This window comes from Danio rerio, chromosome 3 (genome assembly GCF_049306965.1).
Source record: "Danio rerio strain Tuebingen ecotype United States chromosome 3, GRCz12tu, whole genome shotgun sequence".
Taxonomy (NCBI): Eukaryota; Metazoa; Chordata; class Actinopteri; order Cypriniformes; family Danionidae; genus Danio; species Danio rerio.
Genome location: NC_133178.1, coordinates 36,679,744 through 36,704,379, shown reverse-complemented (window position 1 = coordinate 36,704,379; position 24,636 = coordinate 36,679,744). Strand labels below are relative to the sequence as shown.

Below are 24,636 nucleotides of genomic sequence, written 5' to 3'. Positions count from 1 at the left end.
GAAACATAAAAAAGGGCTGACTGGCATCTCTTAATTTTTATTTCATGCAAGGAACAGCACAGCCTGGGCCACGTTTGAGCTGAGAAATCAGTGAATAATTACACAGAAAAAGTGTGCCTTCATCCAAGCTTGTGGAATCAGAATGAGTGTTTCTATATGCTGTAGTGCCAGATTATTACCATACATTAGCACTTAACGAATCAGCCCACACACAGGGCGTAAGGACCATGCAGACACAATACACACAACATCAGTTCACAGTAAACTCTGCATGTGGAGAATTTCATCAGCTCCTGGCATACCAGACGCACTCCGGCCTTTGATATCTGCTGCCTACACGTGAAGCACTTATCTTTAAAATGGAGGCAATCTTCAAAGTAAAGCGCCATGCACCGCCATTTGATGTGCTGGCCTCTCCGTAAGACAGCCTGCCGGTGGACAGAGGGTCAGGACAATACAGAGAGGGCAATTCGGTAATATAGACGGGATGACATTGGACTTGGGTGATAATACGCTTGCTCTCTTTGAAGATGCATAAAGAAAAGCTTTATGGATTGACTGTAGAGAGGTTACAACTGTGGAGGTTTATACTCGGTTGGATCTGTTAGCGTCAAAGACAGTTATCGATTTCAATTTAACTCCTGTAAGCTCTTTAATACAAATCTAAATGCGAATTAAAGGAAATGTATTGAATGATTTTAAAATAGAATAAATGAATGAATGAATGAATGAATGAATGAATGAATGGGTTATACTTTAAAATAAGGTTTCATTAGTTAATGTAAGTTAATGTATTTACTAACATTAACTAATAATGAACAATGTTTCATTATTGTTTGCACTTATTAATGATAGTTCAACATTTATTACTGCATTATTACAAACCAAATTCATGTTTGTTAACATTAGTTAATGCATTGAGTTAGTATGTACAACTTTATTTTCATTGTATAACATTAAAAAATATGAATAAGTACGGTTTTAAATTCATTGTTTGTTCATGGTAGTAAATGCATTGATTTACTCACATGAACTAATACAACCTTAACCTTAAAGTGTTACCAATTAATGAATGAAAGGGACCAAGCCGCAAAGAAAATAAGTGAATGATTATCCAGAACTTATGCAGAATATGTTTTAAACAGAAGATACCCTTCCAGCCACAACCCAACATTCAAAAACACCCATACGCTCTCACATTCGCACATACACTACAGTCAATTAGGCTTATTTAATTCATATATAGCATATGTCTTTGGACTGTGGGGGAAACCGGACCACCAAGAGGATAAATAAACCCACGCCAACACAGGGAGAACACGCAAACTCCACACAAAAATGGCAACTGACCCAGCTGGGGCTCGAACCAGCGACCTTCTTGTTTTGAGGCGATTATGTTATATAAAAACATATTTAGTCTGTTTTGACAGTTTATTTTAATTAACCAATCTGAGGGTGGGGGAAGTATCATAGAACTGGGTCCAAAAAGTCCATCGCTGCGTCCGAAACTGCCTACTACTCAGTAGGTACTGCATTTGAATTTAAACGTACTACTCGGCTGTTAGAAAAGTATGTTCTATACAGTATGAATGTGAAAAGTATGAATGGAATTCGGATGTACTACATCCGCCATTTTGTCATGGTCACGTGACTTACGTGCGTCAGTTGCGTCGCTTTACTTCCATTCATGAATTCGCTCGCGGGGCATCATGGCATAGCGCAGCATGCATGGGATGCGCACTCCGGAATCTCACCGGATGTAGCAAGTCATCCGGGTACTTTTCGCATACTGATTTTCGAATTCTATGAATTCGGACATACTACTCGGCTCGCATACTGATTTTGGCGTACTATATAGTATGGAAGTATGCGGTTTCGGACGCAGCCCATGATTGAGACACTGCTCGCTACAGAGCCACTTGGGCTCCAATGAGGGGGAGCTTGAGCTACAACTCCTCCTATATAAGCTGTTTTAATGCGTACATCCACCCTACCCCTAACCCCCAGTGACATCACTTGTAGAAGAAGTGCAAGGAAGGAGGAGCTGGAGCTCAAGCTCCCCCTTGCTGAAGCTCAGCTCTGCACAAGAGGCTCTGCAGTGAGTACCACTTCACCTGATTGGCATTTTACCATTTTTTATTGTTATTTCATGTTACATGAACAATGTTTCATAATTAGTTGCCTACAACTTACAGGATCCATGTCCAGAATACTTATGCAAAATTATTGTGTCCTATTAGATGTATTAGATCAAAATATCTTGATTTTTCAACCTCAAAGGAGTTTTTGTATGTATTTGCATCTGCTACTCATTGCAAAACCTGTATCTATTGTAATATAAGAAAAAGATGCTCACTTTGTCTAAGATAGATCACAGATCTATCACACACATCAGTTCAACCTTCAAAAGATGTTTACATTAACACCATAACTGGCGACATGCTTTGGTCCAGCTAAACAGTGGGGTCTCTAAAATCTTTTAGAGATATGTATGGCTTTTCCTATTGAACCTGAATACCTATCAGCCATCTTTGGAATTAGTCCTAAAAATATTGGGCTTAAGGAAGGAATAGCTTATGTAGGGTAATGGCTTTTACCACGCTGCTGGCAAGACATTTAAAATTTCTCTGCTGAAAAAGTCCCTAATTCATAGCAGATGCATGGGTGAAAGACCTGATATATTTTATTCAATCATCAAAAAAATAACATTTTACTCTCAGATGTTCAGAAAGTAAACTTTTGAAGCATAATTTTCCTTTCTTACACATTTGATAAATTAGAGTTTCTTGGACTAGATTTAAGTATTTTAAGCATTGCTCAACCTCCTCTCATAAATCTCATAAAGATGTTGTTTATTATTAACTTTTCTTGTTTGTTTCCTGATACCTTGTAGTAACTATGCCTTCCACATCAGCCACAATCTCAAAAATTAGTCTGCTTGCAATAAGGAAACGCGGCATCATTCTGCCTTTATACCCTGAATGGTATACTTTAATGCTAGGCCGATAAATGACATTATATCAAATCGTGATAAAATTTGTCAATAACAATGATAAGCTCTGGACTTTTTTACTTTATATTGATCAAAGAGCCAATCACATAGTAGAAATGTTTGACAACAGTAATCTAAAAGTGTTTTGATATTAGAAATGCACCAAATTTTCTGCCACTGAAAGTTTTTTGGCCGAAAATTATCTTATGCCATTTGATGGACCCTCTAATTTGTGGCTTCCGTCATTTTTGGGTACTCTTTTAAATCTAGAAGCATTAACAGCTTATACTGAAATTCATATCTGAAAATAATTATTGAGACTGCATTTTTGCCCTATTGCTAAGCCCTAGCATACTTTGTCGATAAAGACAAAATAAATAATTCAGATTACAGTGTACTCGTCATAACCTGATTATAAAGAATAATTAAAAATATATATTATTCAACTATGTTAGGCTATAGTTCCAACAAATCTATTTTCAGGGTATACAGAAATCAGAGATTGAAATTCATTACAGTGATTTAATAACTTTAAGACTCCTTGCATACATTTTTGAGACCTCATCACCACTTCAGGTCTCAATCAGTAACATTGCCGACATTTTAACTTGCATTATATTCACTAAATACTGATTGCAAGAAACGAACACTAAACTAAAACTGTATATTACTGAATTAAAATGTTAATCCAGCAGGTGGCGCCATTACAGCAGCAGGAATAACAGTGTTTCCCTGGTTACGGCAGTAAACAAAGCAGCATGATGCCAAATCTAGCAGGATTTTATTTTGATTTTATAAACTACACAACATCCCAATGTTCAAAGGTCAAATTGAGGTAAACTTTAGCATACTGACACCGAATTTAACACCTTGTAAAATAGCATTTAGGACTTTTTAATACTTTTTAAGGGTCTTAAATTTCTCTAAATTAATTTATCAATTTTTAATACCCCGTGGACATCCTGCTTTTCTATTGCATGACACCTTGACAGTCCAGAATAACTCCTTCTGAATTATCCCGAGCATTTTATGAACTTGATTTTAAGAGTAACAGAAAAAAGGAGCATGAGCAAACATCATATCCTTTAGATTTTCTCAACAAATACATTCCAAGTGCTCCACATAAAAAAAAAATCAATCTACAGGCTTTCATAGACAACCTAGGAAGTCAGAAAGGTTGCTTTCACTGCAAGCTGTTCACACGCTGACACAAAAAAGCGGTTAATACATGAAAAGTCTCACATACAGCCCCTTTTTAAAAAGCTCCAATCTAGGTAAGTACATTTTATTGGTATCCTTGACTGTAGTTAACTATAATATCCTTATTTAACCATGAGATACAAAAGCAAGAATGTCATTACACTGCAAACAGTGACTCACACAGCCCATCATCAATGAAAACAAAAAAGACATCACAAAGCAAACCTTGTGTGTGCAGGGTTTGTTTATAATGTGCTTGTGTGCGGTTCGAAGCACTGAGAGCACACGTGTAGTGACTCAGGGGGGGGATAAACAGACCTCAACCCCTGAGGAGAATAGCAGCACTCCAATGGAGTATCACACCAGCTATCAACCCTCATCATCTCAGCCCTCAGTACCGAGAAAAACACATTCTTCACACACAGCTGCAGCCAGCATTTACATCTCCACTCCACTAAACCCACTTTAACCAGTCAGAGAACATTCTAGAGTGTCCCAGTGTTTCTGAAATATTAAGAGCAACAAATAGTCAATTCCCGTTTCCGATGTGTGAAAGCAAAAGGCTCTGTCTCACAACTATTTATTTCTGGTGCTGCTGACACCAAGGCTGCTTCAATAATAATGCTTCAAAAGGTACTTGGAAGCAGTTTTGTTTGCATCTTTTGCAGATGAAATGCATTTCAAAAAGCAATGTGGCAGCAACACTGAAGGAAATGCTGGTAACATCTACATAAAAGGCTTGCCTTATTCCAGAATCATTAGCAGGCTATATGTAAACATCAGAATGAGATGCGAGAGTCAGCGTGTCTTGTGGGGTTCACATGAGGACCACCATTCACACCGCATGCTTGAGTGGATGCTTGTTAAGTAGGTCTCAGATTAGTGGCTTATGATATTCTGTTTCAGTTAGGATCTGATTTATGTAGGCGTGCACAGTCGGCGTAGGTTCCGAGACAGAGCCACCATGTCTCAAACTCAAAACCAACATCAAATTTTGGAGAAATTTGTGTGATATTCCAGAGATACTAAAGCAGAATCGCTTCTCAAACCTGAAAGGAGATGCACTAAATCCTGAAAACATATCATCGATTAGGCCCATCATATTGCTTAAGCATTGCAAGAACAGAATCAAGTCAAGGTTAAAGCAGCTTCACCTTGAGGCAACAAAAACTTTACCAGCCATAGAGTCAGAGAATAGCTTAAAGGAGTTGCAAAACTTTTCAAACCACAGCTTAGCATCTAGAATTGCACCATCTGCAAAAATCAATACCAATGCCATGTCTTTATAAACCCACTGTATAAAACAGCCCAACAACAAGGATAATCTTTAGAGCTAACAACACTGATCTCATAATGCTTTAGTTCAGTGGTCCTCAACCACTAGGCCGCAGACCAGTGCCGGTACATGGATCAATTGGTACCGGGCCGCACAAGACATCATGATTTATTTCCGTTTTATTTATTATCTGAGTTTAAATTATCTTTTACTTTGAAAAGTCTTTTATTCTGAAAAATGACTGTATTCTCTCGGTTACATCACGGTCACTGGAGCACCAAAAAAATTACCTACAAGCTAGTAAGATGAGTGAGAAACAGACGTCTTTAGAAACGTTTTTAGAAAACAACCCGCAAACTTCCAAGGAATGGATCCGCAAGTCAACAAATCAGGTGAATCCAGCATGGAAGATCAAGAAGATCAATTGACAGAGATCATAAATGATGGGAGCCTTTTAGGGACCTTCACATATCACGTCTTTTCTAGAGTTCGCACAAGTTCATTGTTTCCAATGGAGTTGTACAGCCTGCGCCTTCCAGACGCACACAGGGAATGAACTCCGCGAGTGCACCGCGAGTCACGTGACAAGAATTGACCAATCAGATACAGCTTTTATGGAATATACACATTTCGGTAGACTAAGTATCTCAGAAAAACACAGAACACTCAAACACTGCAGTGCTTTGTAAATTTCCCATACATAAAACTTGTATCAGAGTTGCAGCCCCCCATTTCCCTAGTCCGCAGTAAAGTTGCTAAGAGTCGACCTGTCTACGGGCATAAAAAGGTTAAGCACCACTGCTTTATTTCACAGCTGCTAAACACATTTCTTCTTAATCCATCAAGCCTTGTAGAAGAAATACTTTGCAGACACTCACCGTTTTGAAGTCCTGGTGGCTGCACTCCTGGCCCTGGAAACGGCAGTAGAGCATCATCTCCTTCAGGTCGTGTCCCACTCGTTCTGTGAACTCCCGCATGCTGAAGGGCTTGGGTCGGTAGTTAGTGAAGTTGGATTTCTCTGTGAGAAAGGCCAGCACATGGGGCTCGGCCAGGTGTGGCTCAGGGATCTGCAGGTGCACATCCAGCAAGGCCAACAGTTCCCCTGCGTGGTAGAGGTCATTCTGTGTGAGACGCGTGAAACGGTAGGCATTCAGATTACAGACGGTGACAGCAGGGAAAACCAGACTGCCAGAAACCACTGCGTCCACGCTGGTGACGTGCGGATAGGAGAGGAAATAGGCCAGCCGTTCGGTGCTCTCCAGGACCAGTAGGACTAAGCTGGCCAACAAGGCTGCACTCCAGAGCAGACGGCGCGAAGTGGAGCGATAAGAGGAGGAAGATGATGATGAGGAAGAGTAGGGGAAGATGAAGCGCAGACCGTGAAGGGTGCTTCGGTGGGCAAAAGACTGCCAAGATGAGTGGCCTCCAAGACTCCCCATGCCCCCGCTCTCAGTTTCACGACTAGCCTCGCTTCCACAGGCCTCCTTCAGGTCCATCGTTCATGCACACACCTGCGGGTAGATCAGCACACAGTGATTGTCAGCTTAAGCCCAGGAACTTTCAGGCATCTGATTCTGGCTACATTTCACTTCATTAGAGTTTCACAGGCACATCAATAATATATCATGAAATACAGAGTCTTTCTTGAAGCAGCGGGTTTGACACAAACATAAAGAGGCACTGTGACACTGTAAGGCTTTATGAAAAAGCATAAAACTGAATGTAGACACCAGTGAGAGAGAGAGACAGAGGATTTATGTAACTAGAACCCTACTGACCAAAGACACAACAACAGAAAAACAGAATGAAAAAGAAAGATAGGAAAGGAAGGAAAAAAGAAAAGTAACAGAAGTAAAAATAATAATAATAATAATAATAATAATAATAATAATAATAAAGAAAATAAAAGAGAAAGGAATAATGAAAGATAATAGGAATAAAAGAAGAAAAGAAAGGCAGGAAAAAAGATAAGGGGGAAAGGAGGAAGGACAAAATGGAGAAAGAAAATATGAGAGAATGGAGAAAAGACAGGTGGATAATAGAAAAGAAAGACAAAAGTAAAGAAGAGATAGACAGAAAGAGGGTAATAAAGAAAAGATGGAAGAGGAGATGTAATCTGTAAACTAATGGAAGACAGATGCAGAAGGAAAGAATGAAGGAAGGTGCAAAGAAACTGGGTTTAAATGGAAGAATGGACAAAATGAAGAAAGAAAAAAAAAGAGATGGATGGATTAAGAGAAAGACAAAATTGAGTAAGAGATATACAGAAAAGATGTGATGAAGAACAAAATGGAAGAGGAGATATAAAGTAATGAAAAAAAGAAAAAAATGTACAGAAGATATCAAAGAAGGGAGGAAGGAAGGAAATTAAAAGTCAAAGAAGAAAGGAAAAATATATAGTTAAGAAAAGAGAAAAAATGGAAAGAACAATGGGAAAGAAAATGGGAATAAAACAAGAAAGGAAATGGATGCAGAAAATGGGATAAAGGGATGGAAGGAAGGAAAGGAACAAATAAAGGTGCAAAACGGGTTTAATGAAGGAAGAAATGAAAAAACGGAGAAAGGAAGTGTAAGAGAAAGACAATACAGGTGAATTGAAGAAAAACAGGCAAAAGAAAGGAGAGATAGATGTAAATGGGGTAATGAAAGAAAGATGGAGGAGGGGATGTAATCTGTAAACTTTCTGTATCTATTTTCCATTAGAAGGAAGGAAGGCTGGAAGGTGCAAAGAAACTGGGTTTAAATAAGGAAGGAATGACAAAATAGAGAAAAAATATGAGATTGAAGAAAAGAGAGATGGATGGAAGAAGTGAAAGACAAAGCTAAGAAAATGAGACATAGACAGTAAGAATGTATTGAAAAACATAGAAGAGGGGATGTAAAGTAATGGAAAAAAAGACACAAAAGAAAAAAGACAGTTCCAAAAGAAATCAGGGAAGGAAGGAGAGTGAAAGAAATTTAGAGTAAAAAAAAAGAATAAAGTTAAGAAAAGAGAAAAAAAGGAAGGAAGGAATATGGAAAGATAATGAGAATAAAAGAAGAAAGGAAAGGCATTCAGAAAAAAATAAGGGATAAAAGGAAGGAAGGTAGGAAGGAAGGTGTTTAAGGAAGGAAGAAAAGACAAAATGGAGAAAGGAAATATTGGAAAGGAAAGAATGAAGAAAAGACAGGTGGATGAAAGAAAACAAGACAAATGAAATTAAAAGAGAGATAGACAGAAAAGGGAAATTGAAGGACAGATGAAAGAGGGGACCTAACGTGTAAAAAAATTAAGAAAGAGAGGTACAGAAGGAAGGAAGGAAGGAAGGAAGGAAGGAAGGAACACATGTAAGGAAGGAATAACAAACAATGAAAAGAAAAAGGAATTAAAATTGAGTAATGAGTGGACAACATAGGTAAGAAAAGAAAGACAGAAAGAGAAACAATATGATGGAAAAACGAAAACATGATTACACATGAAAAATACAAGAAGAATAAAAGATGAGAATTAAAAAAAATGTCAGAGAGTTAAAGTTAGAAAGCAAAGAATGAAGAAATGAGATTGTGAACAATAAGAGAGGAAAAGAAAAAGTCAACATATGTACTGATGGCATGTTTAAACCGAGACAAATCAAGGTACAAACTCCCCTAAAACCACTGCCAAACTGTTTCTTGTCCAATCAGAGAGCGACACACATACAGAGGGAGAAAGACAAGGTCCATTGAACACTAGCAGTCTGAGCTGCCTCTATAAATAAATATCAGGCTGGACCAGAGATCTCACACACACACACACATCACATAGCACTGGGTGAAGGAAAGAACAGATCTTGCTCCAGTTAAGCAGTGTGAGAGGGTGGCAATGAAGTGGAAGATGCTGCCCAAGGGTTTCCCTCCGTCTGTCTCTCCACCCACTCCATCACTTCAGCCCCTCCAAATGCCAGGATCCTCCCTCTCTACACAATCTCCCTCCTCTGCTTCCTCTTTCCAACATCCCTTTCCAACTTTCTCCCACTAGTTTTGAAGCAAAGGTTTCCAACAGTTTGACTTTACTGCACTACTTACAATTCTGCCAAAATATCTGAATTCAAAATATGACACAGCCTAAAAACAACCCCAACCCCACAATCAAAACAAAGTCATGCACGTGCACACAAATAAACACACGGTCACTGGACATCCAATGGCAATTCTAAGCACCTCACGTGCAGCCTAACGACACAACATCCAGCCGTGCATGAGTGTGTGCGTGAGAGAGAGAGAGAGAGAGAGAGAGAGAGAGAGAGAGAGGCAGAGGGAGGCGGGTCAGAGAGGGCCGGAGAAGATGTTGTCGTTGATCCAGAGTCCACGGAGTGCGTGAGCGCGATCTTCCACCAGTCGCGCGTCTCCCTCGCTAGTCCAGTCAAACCATCCTGCGCTTAGCGCTTCCCGCTCTTCTTCCCGCTGTAGCCACACGAAAGACAGCCGAGCCGGTACAGATGTGAGCTACACGCACACTTTCACATGTAAAACGCACACTGAGGTAAGAAGAGAGAGAGAGAGAGAGAGAGAGAGAGAGAGAGAGAGAGAGAGAGAGAGAGAGAGAGAGAGACTCGTTCGCTCTTGCTCTTCACGAGATGCTGTGCTGTCTTTCCTCGCGCGCGCTCGCTCGCTTTTCTCTCCTCTCCTCCCGCGTGCGTTCATACTCCACTCCTCTCCGCTTAGAGAGTGATGGATGGATACAAAAAGCAGATTGCGGGGAAAAGGAGGTACGGAAAAACTGGGAAGAATCAAATGGGAAAGGGGGAGAGAGGAGGGGATCACACGGAGTGAGAAACGAGGGGGAGAGCAGACAGACAGATACTGTATTTGGTGCCCGGCGGGCGACTATCATCACCACATTGAAGATGTGTAATAGAAACTGTGTGAGGCATCTTTAAGTTTAATGCTCGCATCTGCACAACATTTAAGGGAGGGAGACGAGACTGAGAAAAGCAATAAACCATGAAGAAATAGACAAGAAAAAACTGAGAGATAAAAACAGGGATGAAGAGAGAGAGAGATGCTACAAGTGTGTGTCGTAATGCAAACAGACAGGACAAAAGAGGGGGGGGGGGAGCGCAGGGACTGTGAGATGAAAAATAAGATGACAGGGGGAGCTGAATTTGGAGGAAAGTAAGGATTTGCCAGAAGGGGATAAAAATAAAATTTAAATGGATGAGAGCAGCTGGTGAAAGATTTGATATATTTATATATAAAAATATGTCATTGCTCCATCTCCGAGCGCCAGTGTAGAAGATCATCGTACAATATTTTTCGCATTTATTTCTTTCATCTCTCCTTCTGACAGTCTTGTACTGAGAAATGACATCATCTATGGCACGTTTTTCACAACTCATCTGACCGGAGACTCCAAACTGCATTGAGACAGCAGAACGTAAAGAACTTGAGCTCCCTTCGCCTCTCCCATAAAGCTCCCCAGATCAAGCAGACGCAAAAGAAAGGTGTTTGCTTTATCCTTCACAACGGGACCATAAACGTCTTTGTGTTTTGATGTTTTTTTAGGTGAGATGGAGAAAATGTTTCTCTCTATTTCATTGCCCTTGACACCCATTTCATTCTCCCTCTCCCTCATCAGTCTCTCTCCCGAACACATTCATTCCCTCATTCCAGTTCCCTGATTTTCTCATCCGTTTCGGCCCTGGGTGCGCAGATGTGAGGAACAGAGAAGGGGAACGAGCAAAGAGGTAATTTATGAACCTCTGCAAATACATTTACGCAAAATGAGAGTACAGAACACACACACACACACAGCTCTGATTCTAAACATGGAGAATGTTTGGCACACAGATCAATAGACGAGGTTGGAACTCTATACTGAAGCTCTGGCAGACTGTAATGACACGAGCTCAGCTAAAGCTGCTTGGAAGAGTAAAGGACAAATACTGTAAGATACACATGATGTCATGACCTGACAGAACATACACACTGCCTAAGGCATCTTGTTCGCTCATGCAAATAAATGTTGAATGTAACTTAAAAAAAAAACAACAACTTGATATTAGTACTACTAAACTGAAAATAAAAATATAGACGTCTTCACTGTCATGTGATCCTTCTTAAAATACAAGCACTTTCAGGCCATGTCACAATTACCATATTCCAACTTGTTAAGAGACTTTATGTTATTGTAAAACTTGCAATTACAACTTGCAAACTTAAAAAAACTTGATCACTGTACCAACTGACCACCGCAGAACCATTTAAATGCCGTCACAGGAATCTATAATTCTGAAGAGAACAGTGATGAATAAAAACATTACCAGTTGTTCTCTCAAATTACAGTAATTACGACTTGTGAACATGGCAGGTGCTCAAGTAACATTACTTTCCATATTATCAATGTTTAAATGGTTAATCTGGCTCTTACCTTAAAATCTTACATCAAACTTTGGAATGAATATTGTCAGTTCAACCAAATGGGTGTCACAATGGGTAGCACGATCGCCTCACACCAAGAAGGTTGCTGATTCGAGCAATGGCTGGGTCAGTTGCTATTTCTGTGTAGAGTTTGCATGTTCTCCCCATGTTGGCGTGTGTTTCCTCCAGGTGCTCCGGTTTCCCACACAGTCCAAAGACATGCGTTATGGGTGAATTAAATAAGATAAATTGGCTGTAGTGTATGAGTGTGAATGCAAGTGTATGGGTGTTTCCCCAGTGTTGGGTTGTGGTAAAAGTGCATCTGCTACATAAAACATATGCTGGATAAGTTGTTGGTTCTTTCCGCTGTGGCGACCCCTGATTAATAAAGGGACTCAGTGTTTTCTCTAGGATTTTTCCAGCTGTGGCGGCAGGTCTACCAAATCTACTAAATACCTATGGCGTTATTTCAATGACAAATGGAGAAATGTGGTGAGCGCAGTATACATGTCGGGATCGCATTTATGTAACGTTAATACGAGTATGCCAATCTGCTTGCACAACAATTTTCTCTGCTCGTGCACAAAACTTCATTCACGCCCTCAAACACGCTGCTCAAGCGCAGATCTTCTTGTGCACTCTCAAATAAACACTGCTGAAGTGCGATTTAGTGCGTTTATGTAGTGAGTATGTTTCCAACATTTATTAGATTAGGAATATTTATGAATGTCTCCAACCTACAGATCGGTATTAATGCGTCCTGGAGGAAAGTGAAACGCCAATAAACTCTAGCAGGATAACGTTAAAGTCTTTGTATGCAGAAGTACAGACCTTTATCTATAAAGTATAATTATGGAAACAGTGTTTATCTTAACTGAAAGCTACGCTGTGTTTGCTGGCCTCACGCACATGTCAATAAGTCAGTCAGTACGTCACCTTAAAGGGTTAAACAAATAGCACACAGGCCTACGACGGTAACAGAAAAGTTTGCGCTGTTATAATTCACTTACTGCATGCGTTCACTGAATGCGTTTTGGTTCGATTATAACCCACTATTAAAAACAACAGCAATGAATGAATGTTTTGAATTAATAAGAAGCTGTAGTCGTATATTTTGCTCATATATATATATATATATATATATATATATATATATAATGAATATATATATAATGAATATATATATATATATATATATATATATATATATATATATATATATATATATATATATATATATATATATATGAATGAGTTCAACCAAATGTATGAATGAGTTCAACCAAATGACACCCTCAATAAATCATCTATTGCTCTTTGGGTTACTTCATTATTTTACTCCCATCACTACTTCACCAGTGTAATAAAATGTACACTTTTCAATTCAGCTGCAATTTTGGTAGGTTGGCAAAGAAAAATGGCTAGGTCCAAATTTGAGTAATCTTTCATGCAATTTTTTTTCATATCACCCAGCAAAACCATATTTTATTTAAAAATATCCTTTTTTTCCTTAATCTTGTCTTTTCTTCATCAATCCACCAAGCGGACTTGACAATACTAGCTATGTTTCCATCCAAACATGCAAATTAGACATACAGACCAAGCGAATATCGTAAAACATTTGCAAATGTTTGTTTCAATTCAATGAGTGAAAAAGAACAACATTGTCATTTCCTTTCATTTTCAAATAAACTGTAGCCAATTTTCTGTGATGAGAGAAGCCACTGTGGGCATTTTTTCTCATTACTTGCAACTCAGATGATGAAGACGAAATGCAATGAACGCGCAGTATTTGGAAGTGTGAGAAAACATTTCGAGAGCACAGCTGCTCAAGATAGTTCTGGAAGGTAATAACACTGAACCATTTTGATAAAGGACATTTCCTTAGGAATTCTAGAATGAACAACAACAGTATTTTAGATATTTTATAATATGGTCTGTTTGATGTTTTCCCCATTAATGCCGTTACATTTTTGTTATATCACAATCTGCTTAACAAAATCAGTTTTTTGATGCACATGCTGAATTGTATTCAGTAAATGTGTTTCTATTGTAGTTTATGCCAATTTTTTGTTAATTTGTTCATTTTCTTTTTGGCTTAGTCCCTTTATTTGTTTGGGGTCACCATAGCAGAATGAACCGCCAACTTATCCAGCATATGTTTTACAGAGCGGATGTCCTTCCAGCTGCAACCCATCACCTGGAAACACCAATGCACTCTCACTCACAAACATACAGTACAGACAATTTAGCTTACCAGATTCACCTAAATCACATGTCTTTAGACTGTGAGGGAAACCAGAGCACCAGGAGGAAACCCATGCGAACATGGGGGAGAACATCCAAACTCCACACAGAAATGCCAACTGACCCAGCCGAGGCTCAAACCAGCGACTTTCCTGCTGTGAGTTGACAGTGCTACCCACTGTGCTACCATGCAGCACAAATCTTTTGTTATAGAATAATACGTTTATTCTACTCCATTGCTCACATGTGTTTATTCCCATTTCAAATATCTGTGCACATCTTGGCGTTTCCATTGAGCATATTTTTTATGCAATATTAAAAAAAAAATGCTCATACTTAAAAATGCTCAGAAGTGCCATTTTAATGTGGACTTCAAAGAATGACAATGTGCTGATGATGTACTGCAAACTGCCATAGTCACCAAAAATGGTGAATTCATGTATAAGAAATTCCATTACGTTGACTAAATAATGTGCCAATTATCCTTAACCCTATACAGACTTAATTGAAACGATTTTTGAATATAATAGGATGCACTGATTCTGGCTACTGAGAAGCCAATTATTTCTATGTTATGGCTGATAAATGGCACATATTAAAATTCAATTAAATTGAATGTATCCTTGGCCGCTCTGTTGCATCCCACTGATTTTAAACATCTTTCACCACAAAAGAAATGACATTATTTAAACTAATTTAACTTTAAAACATGTGCCTTGAGACCACTGTCCTGCTCCATTCTGTTTCTCTCCATCTAGTGGCTTTTAAACAGCAATTCTTCCTGTGTGAACAGCCCATTACACAGCAAAAGGTGCCAGAGAAGCCCTGATGTGTTGAACTTTAACAATATTCATTTCCCCTCAGAAAATTCAATTTAATTGGCAGTGCTGTTTTTAATATGACTGACATAATCATAGTTTTTAATAACAGTGTGGATTCAATTGCTTTTCCATTCTAACTTTAGCAAAAAATTTAAATTTCTAAAAATAAATGTACTAATAAACTACTTTGTCTATAAACTACTAATGACATTTCTTATATATATATATATATATATATATATATATATATATATATATATATATATATATATATATATATATATATATATATATATATGAGCAATGTCACACGAGTAGCAGTGGAGGTGTGCAACAGTTTGACGGCATAATCGTGTATTGAAAAAAGAAAATCGAACATTAAGAGTCTAAAAATTCTATTGTAAGAGGAAGTACGTACTTCTGCCATTCTCATCTGCAGATGACGTCTGAACAGCAGAAACCATTGCTATTTTACTAGGGATGGGTATCGTTAAAGTTTTAACGGTATTACTACTTTTATCGATACCACTTATCGGTTCGGTACTTTAACGATTTTCTTATCGGTACTTTTTGTAGTACTTAAAAAAAAAACAACAACAACAACAAATTGATCAGAATTAACAACACTTTATTTTATTATTACGTTTTTAATGTAGCCAATAAATGTAAAACAAATAAATATTTATTTTTCCCGTAAAAGAATGTTCAATGGTTTGAAGGAAAATGACTCTTGATCTTTCTTGATTTATTGTGCTGCTTGCAGTTGAAAACACCCTCTTCGAGTTGCAAAATGCAGTTAAATGAGATGATGTTTAAAATTTTTCATTAACGCATTCACATAAATGAGTTAACAGTGTTTTGGGAGTTAACTGTGTTTTGGTGCATCTTGCAATGCAAAAATACATGTTTTTTTATTTCTTAATAAGCATAGTTTATTGTTAGGATATTCATAGGCTATATTTGTAAATACAGCTGATGTAAAAGCATTTTTAATGTTTAAGATTTATTTAGGCTACTGTAGAAAAAATTCGGTTTTCATTGTAATCGAATGTGTGCTTTTATTCAACTAATAATACTAATATTAATATTATACTAATTTAGGTGATTGCCTGCTGACATAATGTGGATGATGTAGTTACAGTCAAAACTTTGTATTGCGGTTAATGCACTTTTGAAAGATACTTTCACTTGGCCAGATTACTTGCGTTTCCGCTTATACAAGAAAACAACTTGAGTTTGTTGCAACGGGCATTGTTGCTGTCCACTTGGCAAATACAACCTGTTTAGTTCTCTCCGCAAGCTTACGAGCTGTGTGAGCGCGAGTCTGTATCGCGATCTTCCACTGGGTGCGCTCGCACAGCTGAGTACAGAGAAGAATTTTATACTTGATGCGCTTCCCGTAAACACAAGCATTTCACATGCAAGATTGCCAACTGTGCAGACAAATATCAAATAACCAAAAAACTCAGGGTTATACAAAGAGTGGCCAAGACAAAATACATACATACGAGTCTCACACTCAATACACTACAATTACTATACAGCACTGCAATATAAAAAAAACAGAGAGATCGACTTAGAGCGTCACTCACCGATTTTAAAATGATTTGATTAGCTATAGTTTGAAAATACACCAATCTTTTGTCATCTAAGAGCTTATTACGCGGTCTCTGTCACCATCTTGTGGATGGACAACATCAACCGTCTTTTGCTCTGCCCAATAACAGGCTGATGGATGATGATGCGCTGTATATCCGAAATTATAAATATTTAAAATAGACACTAGCCTTATAAATAAACTGCATAGTTGCGAAAAGTAAATTAAAAATAGATTAAAAATAGATCAGGTTAGGTTTATCATGTAGTCCAACAATATTTATCATTTATTGATCTGCTGTCACTCCATGTGCGTGGAGTAATACAGACGGATGAGAAGGCTGTATGAGCTAATCAGATTCAAGAACCAGACAGAAATTGTATAAATAAATAAATAATAAATAAGTAATAAATTATATATATATACATATATATATATATATATATATATATATATATATATATATATATATATATATATATATATATATATAAACATAAATTTGCATAGAAAGTATTTGTAAACATTATATTGAAACTTTTGTTTATATTTTCCAGAACAACTGACCACAAAGTAAAAGGACCAGAAAAATATCAATCTGTAAACATGTTTTTTACTTTAAATGAGGAAAATAAGCATGCATTATGGATGTGACAAAAAAAAGGCTGTGGGTTTACAGTAGACAACATACTTTGTAGAAATTCTGTGAATTTAACGGCACAACCCAAAAGAAACAATCATAATAATAAGGATAAAAGTTTTCTCAATAAAACAAAATAATTGGTTTTACTTAATTTAATATTTTCAAATTTATGAGGAAAAACTATCTTTATGGATGACATCTCTCCGTTATGGATGTGACAGATATGAAATTGCCACTGGTGAGACTTTGGTAAATCAAATGTAAAAGTTTGAAAACAATGACAGAGACATTTTTAAGTATTTCTAAAGTACTGTAAAATACTTGATTACACAAAAAACTTCCGTATTTTGGTGAAAACCTAATTTATTTTTTATGGCAAGGTTGACATTAGCATGGAATTGTTCTCTCTCTCTCTCTCTCTCTCTCTCTCTATATATATACACCTAAGATTTTAGTTATCACATCTTGGCACACATGTTACTCAAACCCGGCCATAGAAATCTGATATGGCAATACATTACATACATTGCATAGACCAGGGGCGCAAACTCGGTTTTGGAGGGCCAGTGTCCTGAGAAGTTTATTCCAAACCCAATTAAGACACACAAGGGCTAGCTAATCAAGCTCTTACTAGGCTTTCTAGAAACATATGCACATGTGTGTTGAGGCAAGTTGGAGCTAAAATCTGCAGAACACCGGCCCTGCAGAACCGAACTTTGAGCATCCCTGGCATAGATGTTCATGTTTAGATTTTAAAATTGCCTAAAATATGCAACTTTCAAAATATTGCAAAAAAAAACTGCAAAAAAACATTTATTTTTCAACCTTTGGAATTTTATGTACACCTACATGTATGTTGAAATATATTAGCTAAGATGTATGGCCATATCGGACTTAGTAAATCCAGATAAACCAGAATCTTTCAGGAGTTTTTTTTTCCATAGTTGTAGTATTTTGCATACCTGGTGGGGTGTACAACAAAAGCAAGCAGACAGAAGGCAGGGTCAGATCCCTCACATCACACGATGTCAGTAAATCCATCACGATAGCCTAAAGTTACCTTAAAAAAATAAATAGCGAGAACAAACTTGTCTATTTAGACTAATGATCTGCCAGCAGATTAACTAGGCTTCATTGATTTACAACACAGCAAGTGGAAATAAACACTGGAAATTTTTATAGACCTGCCGCATTCACAGATGCAAGATGGAGGCTCAGGTGGTGAAGGTCTTGTAGTCAATTCTGAAGAAGTGAATGATTTATCCGTCAAGTGTCTCCATGTGTAATAATGAACAGCTCATCAAACTGACAGAAGGCCCGATGCTGATTAAATCTGGCTTCCGTTCAGAGTATCTGTTAATTACTCGAGGTAAATTACTAAGACCTAAAGAAAAGGGATGGAACAGTAGTTATGTCGTTATTGACTGGAGCTAAACACCTTGTGGAAGCACATTAGGCCCGGTAACGACTCGGTAAACACGCTCTCTTCTCAGTCAGGCTGATCATTAGTGCGCATGTCGCCCCCTAGTGACGGAAACAAATCCTACAGCACATAAACACAAAAAGAATGTCATCTAGAAGAGATTACAGTGATGATTCATCTGACAGACGCTTAGACGAGCCAAGACTGCTGTAAATAAGTAAACAATTCTCTCATTTTATAAAAGAAAATACTTATTATGCGTATTTAGAGGCTTTTAACATGGGAAAAGTCCATATGAAAAAGCTGCCATATTATATTTACTGCCAGTCCCCATCCTCCATCACTCACATATGCCATTCACAGCTCGTCTCACACCAATATCTCTTCGGAGGCCAGTGATATTGCTGACAGCTGTAGGGCTTCCAGACTGTTAATGACTTAATGAAGCGAATAAGGCAAGGTCCCCGTGTCCCTTCAGCTGCAGTAATGAGCAAAGTTTAAACATGGATTACTCCTCCTCTGGGCCACGGATAAAACTCACACATTCTTTCTCAGAGTAACAAGAGACATCTGTGACACGCTGACAGATTATATCAGATCCCGTCTTTGTTGTCGAGCTCAACGCTGAAGCGGTGTCAAACTCGAGAACAGGTTTATTAACGCATGAAAATGCCTGTGAGGATTTCAGAGTTCAAATCAAAAGCTGCTAATGCGGTGTTTAGCTATTTAAAGACTCCAAGGTGTTTGATGGAACATGCAGATCTTTCGGAAGCAGATTAACAATAGTAATTATTAGTGTGATAGAAGAAATAATTGTGCAGCTGTTAAACCTTGTATTGCTGTAGATGCTAAAGTATGTGTTCATATTCATTACTAAACAACTGTACAAAATCTAGAAATCCTTCATCGTCCATTTTGTCTTTATAAGAGTCATGTAATTGGATTTGGTTTGCACCTGAGTTGCCCACCATCACTTCTTCAATGACATACAACTCTTTTTGACAGTGGATTATCTGATCTGTCCATTTACATGGCCGATGCACATGTCTGATTCATCCCAGATTAATTTAAAGGCAAGAATGAGGCCTGAAACTAATCAGACAATATATAAACCCACATGCTTTTTTCCCTCTTAAGCTGCAGTCACACTTCACTTTTCTCCATAGACTTTTATTCATACGCACGCGAATGCATCAGACCAGAAACGCAAGCTCGTGCGACATGTTTCGCAGTTCGTTGCATTGGAAGTTCCAAGCTTGGTGAACTGACCTGCGAAATTGCCTCACTTGACTGCAAGAGACCAATTGAAGATCAAAACATGACCTCTCTGGACAGAAATTTAAAACATGGACCAATGATGCCTAATCCATACCTGTCAACCATCTTGTTTTTTTCTAGGATTCTCCCATATTTTACAGTTCTATCCTGCTATTATCCCGTGAAGGTATTTTCCCGTTTTTCTCCCGTATTTTCAGTCTTTCTCTGAACAGCCGAGCCTCCCTATATGCAACCCATATCGCCGAACCACCAGGGGTCGCCCTTTGCTCTTAAACGTGAGTCTTTTCTGTGCTTTTGCTTTGTTTAGGAATGGAAACACTTACAAAATATAGCTGCAAGCAGCAATTAAGGGGCCAAGCACTATTGGCCATAAGGTGGCGCTGCTCCAGACGTTTTCGAGTACTTTCAGGGCATGGGGTTGAAGATGCATACCATGTTTTGTAATGATATGTGAATGTGTTGGTAAAATATAGCATTTTTGGCCAAAAATTGAAATGGGCGACGCCCAAAATGGCTGACCTGTGAAAATCAGACATCATTCGACTCGGCATGCTCTGTCGGATGTAATGAGACCAGTTTCATGAGTTTCGGACGAAAGGTTGAGACGTTATAAGCCAAAAAGCAAGTTTTTAGTATCTCCGGACCACTAGGGGGCAGTGTGCCGAAACTCCGCAATTAACCTTAAACCTTAGTTGTCATAACACACACCAAGTTTGGTGTGAATCGGTGTATGCGTTACAGAGATATCGCCTCAAGTCCTTTTTTGCAAGTTCTATGTTAAATTAGTTCGCAAGTTAAACGAAAACGGTTGGTCTAATCAACTTGAATTCCATAACTTTTGGTTGGCATGGTCTGTAGATCATGTGATTCAATTTTGGTGAAAATCGGAGACACGGCCTAGGACAAGTTCGATCAAATAGGTTTTTCGAAAAATTTAAAATAGCGCAAAAAAAGTCATGACGGAAAATGACGTCATAGGGTGCGTTTGAATCGGACTGAGCCAAGGAATCAGAGGAAAAAAGAATTTTGATTGTAGCCCATTTGGTTCAAAAGTTATGATGATAAACATACGTGAACATTTAGACAAGTGGTGGCGCTAGAGAGTTTGATTTTGAGACTTTATATTTGGTCTGTTTAATGTTAATACTGTCCTCTATCATTGTGCCAGATGCATACCATGTTTTGTAATGATATGTGAGTATGTTGGTAAAATATAGCAATTTTGGCCAAAAATCAAAATGGGCGACGGCCAAAATGGCTGACCTGTGAAAATCAGACATCATTTGACTCGGCATGCTCTGCCGGATGTAATGAGACCAGTTTTATGAGTTTCGGACGAAAGATTGAGACGTTATAAGCCAAAAAACAAGTTTTTAGTATCTCCGGACCACTAGGGGGCAGTGCACCGAAACTCTGCATGTAACCTCAGACCCTAGTTGTCATAACACACACCAAGTTTGGTGTGAATCGGTGAATGCGTTACGGAGATATTGTCTCAAGTCCATTTTTGCAAGTCCTTCGTTAAATTTGTTCGCAAGTTAAACGAAAACGGTTGGTCTAATCAACTTGAATTCCATAACTTTTGGTTGGCATGGTCTGTAGATCATGTGATTCAATTTTGGTGAAAATCGGAGACACGGCCTAGGACGAGTTCGATCAAATAGGTTTTTCGAAAAATGTAAAATAGCGCGAAAAAATTCATGACGGAAAATGACGTCATAGGGTGGGTTTGAATCGGACTGAGCCAAGGAATCAGAGGAAAAAAGAATTTTGATTGTAGCCCATTCGGTTCAAAAGTTATGATGATAAACATACGTGAAAGTTTGGACAAGTGGTGGCGCTAGAGAGTTTGATTTTGAGACTTCATAATTGGCCTGATTAATGTTAATACTGGCCTCTATCATTGTGCCAAATTATACAACTTTCCCGCATACGCCTATATGGGCTGCCATTCAAATCTGGCGGAAGAAACGGAAGAAGAAGAAGAAGAAGAAGAATAATAATAATAATAATAATAATAATAATAATAATAAGAACACTAACGAAAGCAATAGGTGCCTACGCACCTACGGTGCTTGGCCCCTAATAAATATTAAAAATGGCGCCATTCCCTTTCCTTTTGATTACAGGTACTGTCGCCCATCCTTTACAATCCTCAAAACAGTCATATAATGGTGCATGACTGTCAGCTGACGTGCTCCATAGTGATAAACAGATGCTGTTTTCCAAACTGATTCTTTACATGCCATTTCAAGCGGAGAGAAAGTCTGGCTTTTCGGTGCGTGTTTTAACAGACATACACACATAATTAATAATAACATATAAAGATGTCGATCTTGGTGGGTTTTTTTTTATTTGTAATAGCTATTAATTTTAATAAAGTGAACTGTTTGCTAATGTATTTGCTGCTAATGTATATATTTATTTTTCTTTTGTTAATAATAATTTTAAAACATATTACTGACCATTTAACTGTTATTTACAATGAAACAGCTCCAAATGTACATATTTTGTAATTTAGGGAATTTTCTAATGGGGTGGGGGGTGGGCATATCTCTTATTTTCACATCCCAATGTCCAATGACAGGTATGGTCTAATCATCTTGTTCAATCCTATCCCTTTTCATAGCACCATACAACTGAACAGGGTCACTTGAAATGGATTAACTTGTTAACAAAGGTTCTGCAGCAGGATGCCCCACTTTTCCTCAACCAATCACCTACTCTCTAAAACTGATTTAAGGCAGACCAGCCCTCTGGCACTGTTTTCATTCTCTTGAACCCACCCTGCCTCCCTCTATTTCCTTGCTTCCCATTAATAACCCTACAGTATAACCCTCTCTTCTTTCCTAGGTTGAATCGAGGGGTCCAATCATTCGTTCATTCAATTTCTATTCGGCTTAGTCCCTTTATTAATCAGGGGTGGCTTATTCAGTTCACCTATGTTAGGCCCCCCTAGGCTCATCAGTGTATAAGGGCAATGAAGGCTGTCCTTCACCAGAAGGTTTACTGTCTGTGACACAAGTGAAACTAAATTTTAATAATTATTTTGGAAGGAATGTAACTGTTGAAAAGTTAAGCCGTGAAGCAGATGAAGATCACTTGGACTGTGTTCTTTGAACCGTTGGAGGAAGTGCTTGCACGGCAGAAGTTTTTACTTCAGAGTTGGCTGTGTGATTGTAGTGTGCATTGTTTTTGTGTTAGCCTACCAAACACCATTCAGTTTTTTTGATGCATTACAAAACATACTTACAGAAAGCTAATGTTAGCTGGATCCTCCAATTGCCTTTGTCTATGACTTTGTGTCTTATTTCTCAATGATACGCAATGATAAAGATGATGTAGATTTTGTTAAATCCTGGATTTGATGATGATGTTGGCCAGCTTATGTTGCTTCAGAATTCCTAGTAATGATGCAAATGCAAGCCCGAAAATGTACCATGGGTAAATTTTGTGTTTTGGGGATTGGCCTGCTGAATCGTTACTTTAAGCACTCAATCCAAAAGCCCCTATACATTACCATGTGCATGCGCCTCACTCACCTGGGGAGGTAATGGCACCAGGATGCTTTGTGGTAGAAAGACAAATCAGTGGAGAGCTTTTGTGGTAAACTCTGTGGCCTGGCAAATTTTGCTGCAGATGTAAATTTGTGACCTGCATTTTAAGTATCTGTTGATTAGATACACCCTTTCATGTCAATGGTGTTCCTTAGTGGAAGTGGCTTCTTTCAGCAGAATAATACACCCTGCTGCACACATTAATCAGGAATGATCTGAAGAATGTGTTGAAGAGAAGGTGATGCCCCGGCTTCCAAATTCTCAATGTCAATCCATTTAAGCATCTCTGAAATTTGCTGAACCAACAATTTCCATCCAGGGCAGCTCAGAACTATAAAGATATTTTGGCAGTCGGTGAAGGACCAACAGTGTTTCAGGCATGTGGTCATACTTTTCTGCCTAATAAGTCGGCCCACACGGAATCTACACAGGCAGACATTTTCAGATTTTTAGCCCATCATCGAGTCTATTATTTCTTGTGTAAATTTATATTTATTTTGTTTTTAATTTCAATTAATTCATACTATTGACCATACCCGCCAACATCAGATACATAACCCCCACACAATTGTACAAAATTCTGCACAGAAATAGCAAAAAAAACACTGCAGATTCCGCCTTTTAGATAAAAAAAACAGCTTAGTTTTCATCACTACTATTTTAAAAACTCATAACCTGCTTAGTTTGGAAAACATAATTAAGTTTGTGTAGCTTACAAGATCACGCATAGTTTAGCTCCCCCCCTTCTATCTGAATTGTTTTCAGTTTAAATCTGTACAAAACAGAGTGACTCGGGGTGCCGCTTGAGCTGAATGTATTATTCCACTTAGAAAAATGTCTTTTGGGTCAAGCTTGTTTTTCTTTTAAAGCATCACATCAGTGGAATTTAATATACCCCAATCTGTTAGACAATGTGAATCTTTTAAGTATAATTTTAATGACTTATTATTATTCAGCATTGTGAACACTAGGCTTTTTGCTGTTTTTTTTTTGAGTATTGTTTTTAGTTTGAATTTTTTTTTATATTGGTAACGTCCTTAACGATCTGGCAAAGGAACTACTAATGAAAACTAGTCTTTGGGCTAAATTGGGTACATTTACGTTCTTGGTGAATGTTAATTAATATACTGTGCCTTGTTGTGAAAAATAAATAAACTTACACTTATCAGTTTATATCAGCACTGTACAAAAGCCACCATTACATTTGTTGGTTTAATGATAATA

General features: G+C 38.0%; 1 protein-coding gene across 6 annotated transcripts in view; it reads right to left on the bottom strand.

Moving 5' to 3' along the window:
- The window catches only part of asic2 (acid-sensing (proton-gated) ion channel 2), an 814,368-nt gene extending 795,740 nt beyond the window's left edge, over positions 1 to 18,628 (bottom strand). For 2 of the 6 annotated variants that reach the window (XM_068216458.2, XM_073938693.1), the window contains exons 1-3: positions 18,339 to 18,628; positions 18,117 to 18,214; positions 6,347 to 6,979 (exon numbers count right to left, since the gene is read on the bottom strand). In XM_068216458.2, the coding sequence (XP_068072559.1) occupies positions 6,347 to 6,964 (618 nt within the window). In that variant the 5' untranslated portion in view covers positions 6,965 to 6,979; positions 18,117 to 18,214; positions 18,339 to 18,628. 6 annotated transcript variants of the gene reach the window in all.
- Between the last annotated feature and the right edge of the window lie 6,008 nt (positions 18,629 to 24,636).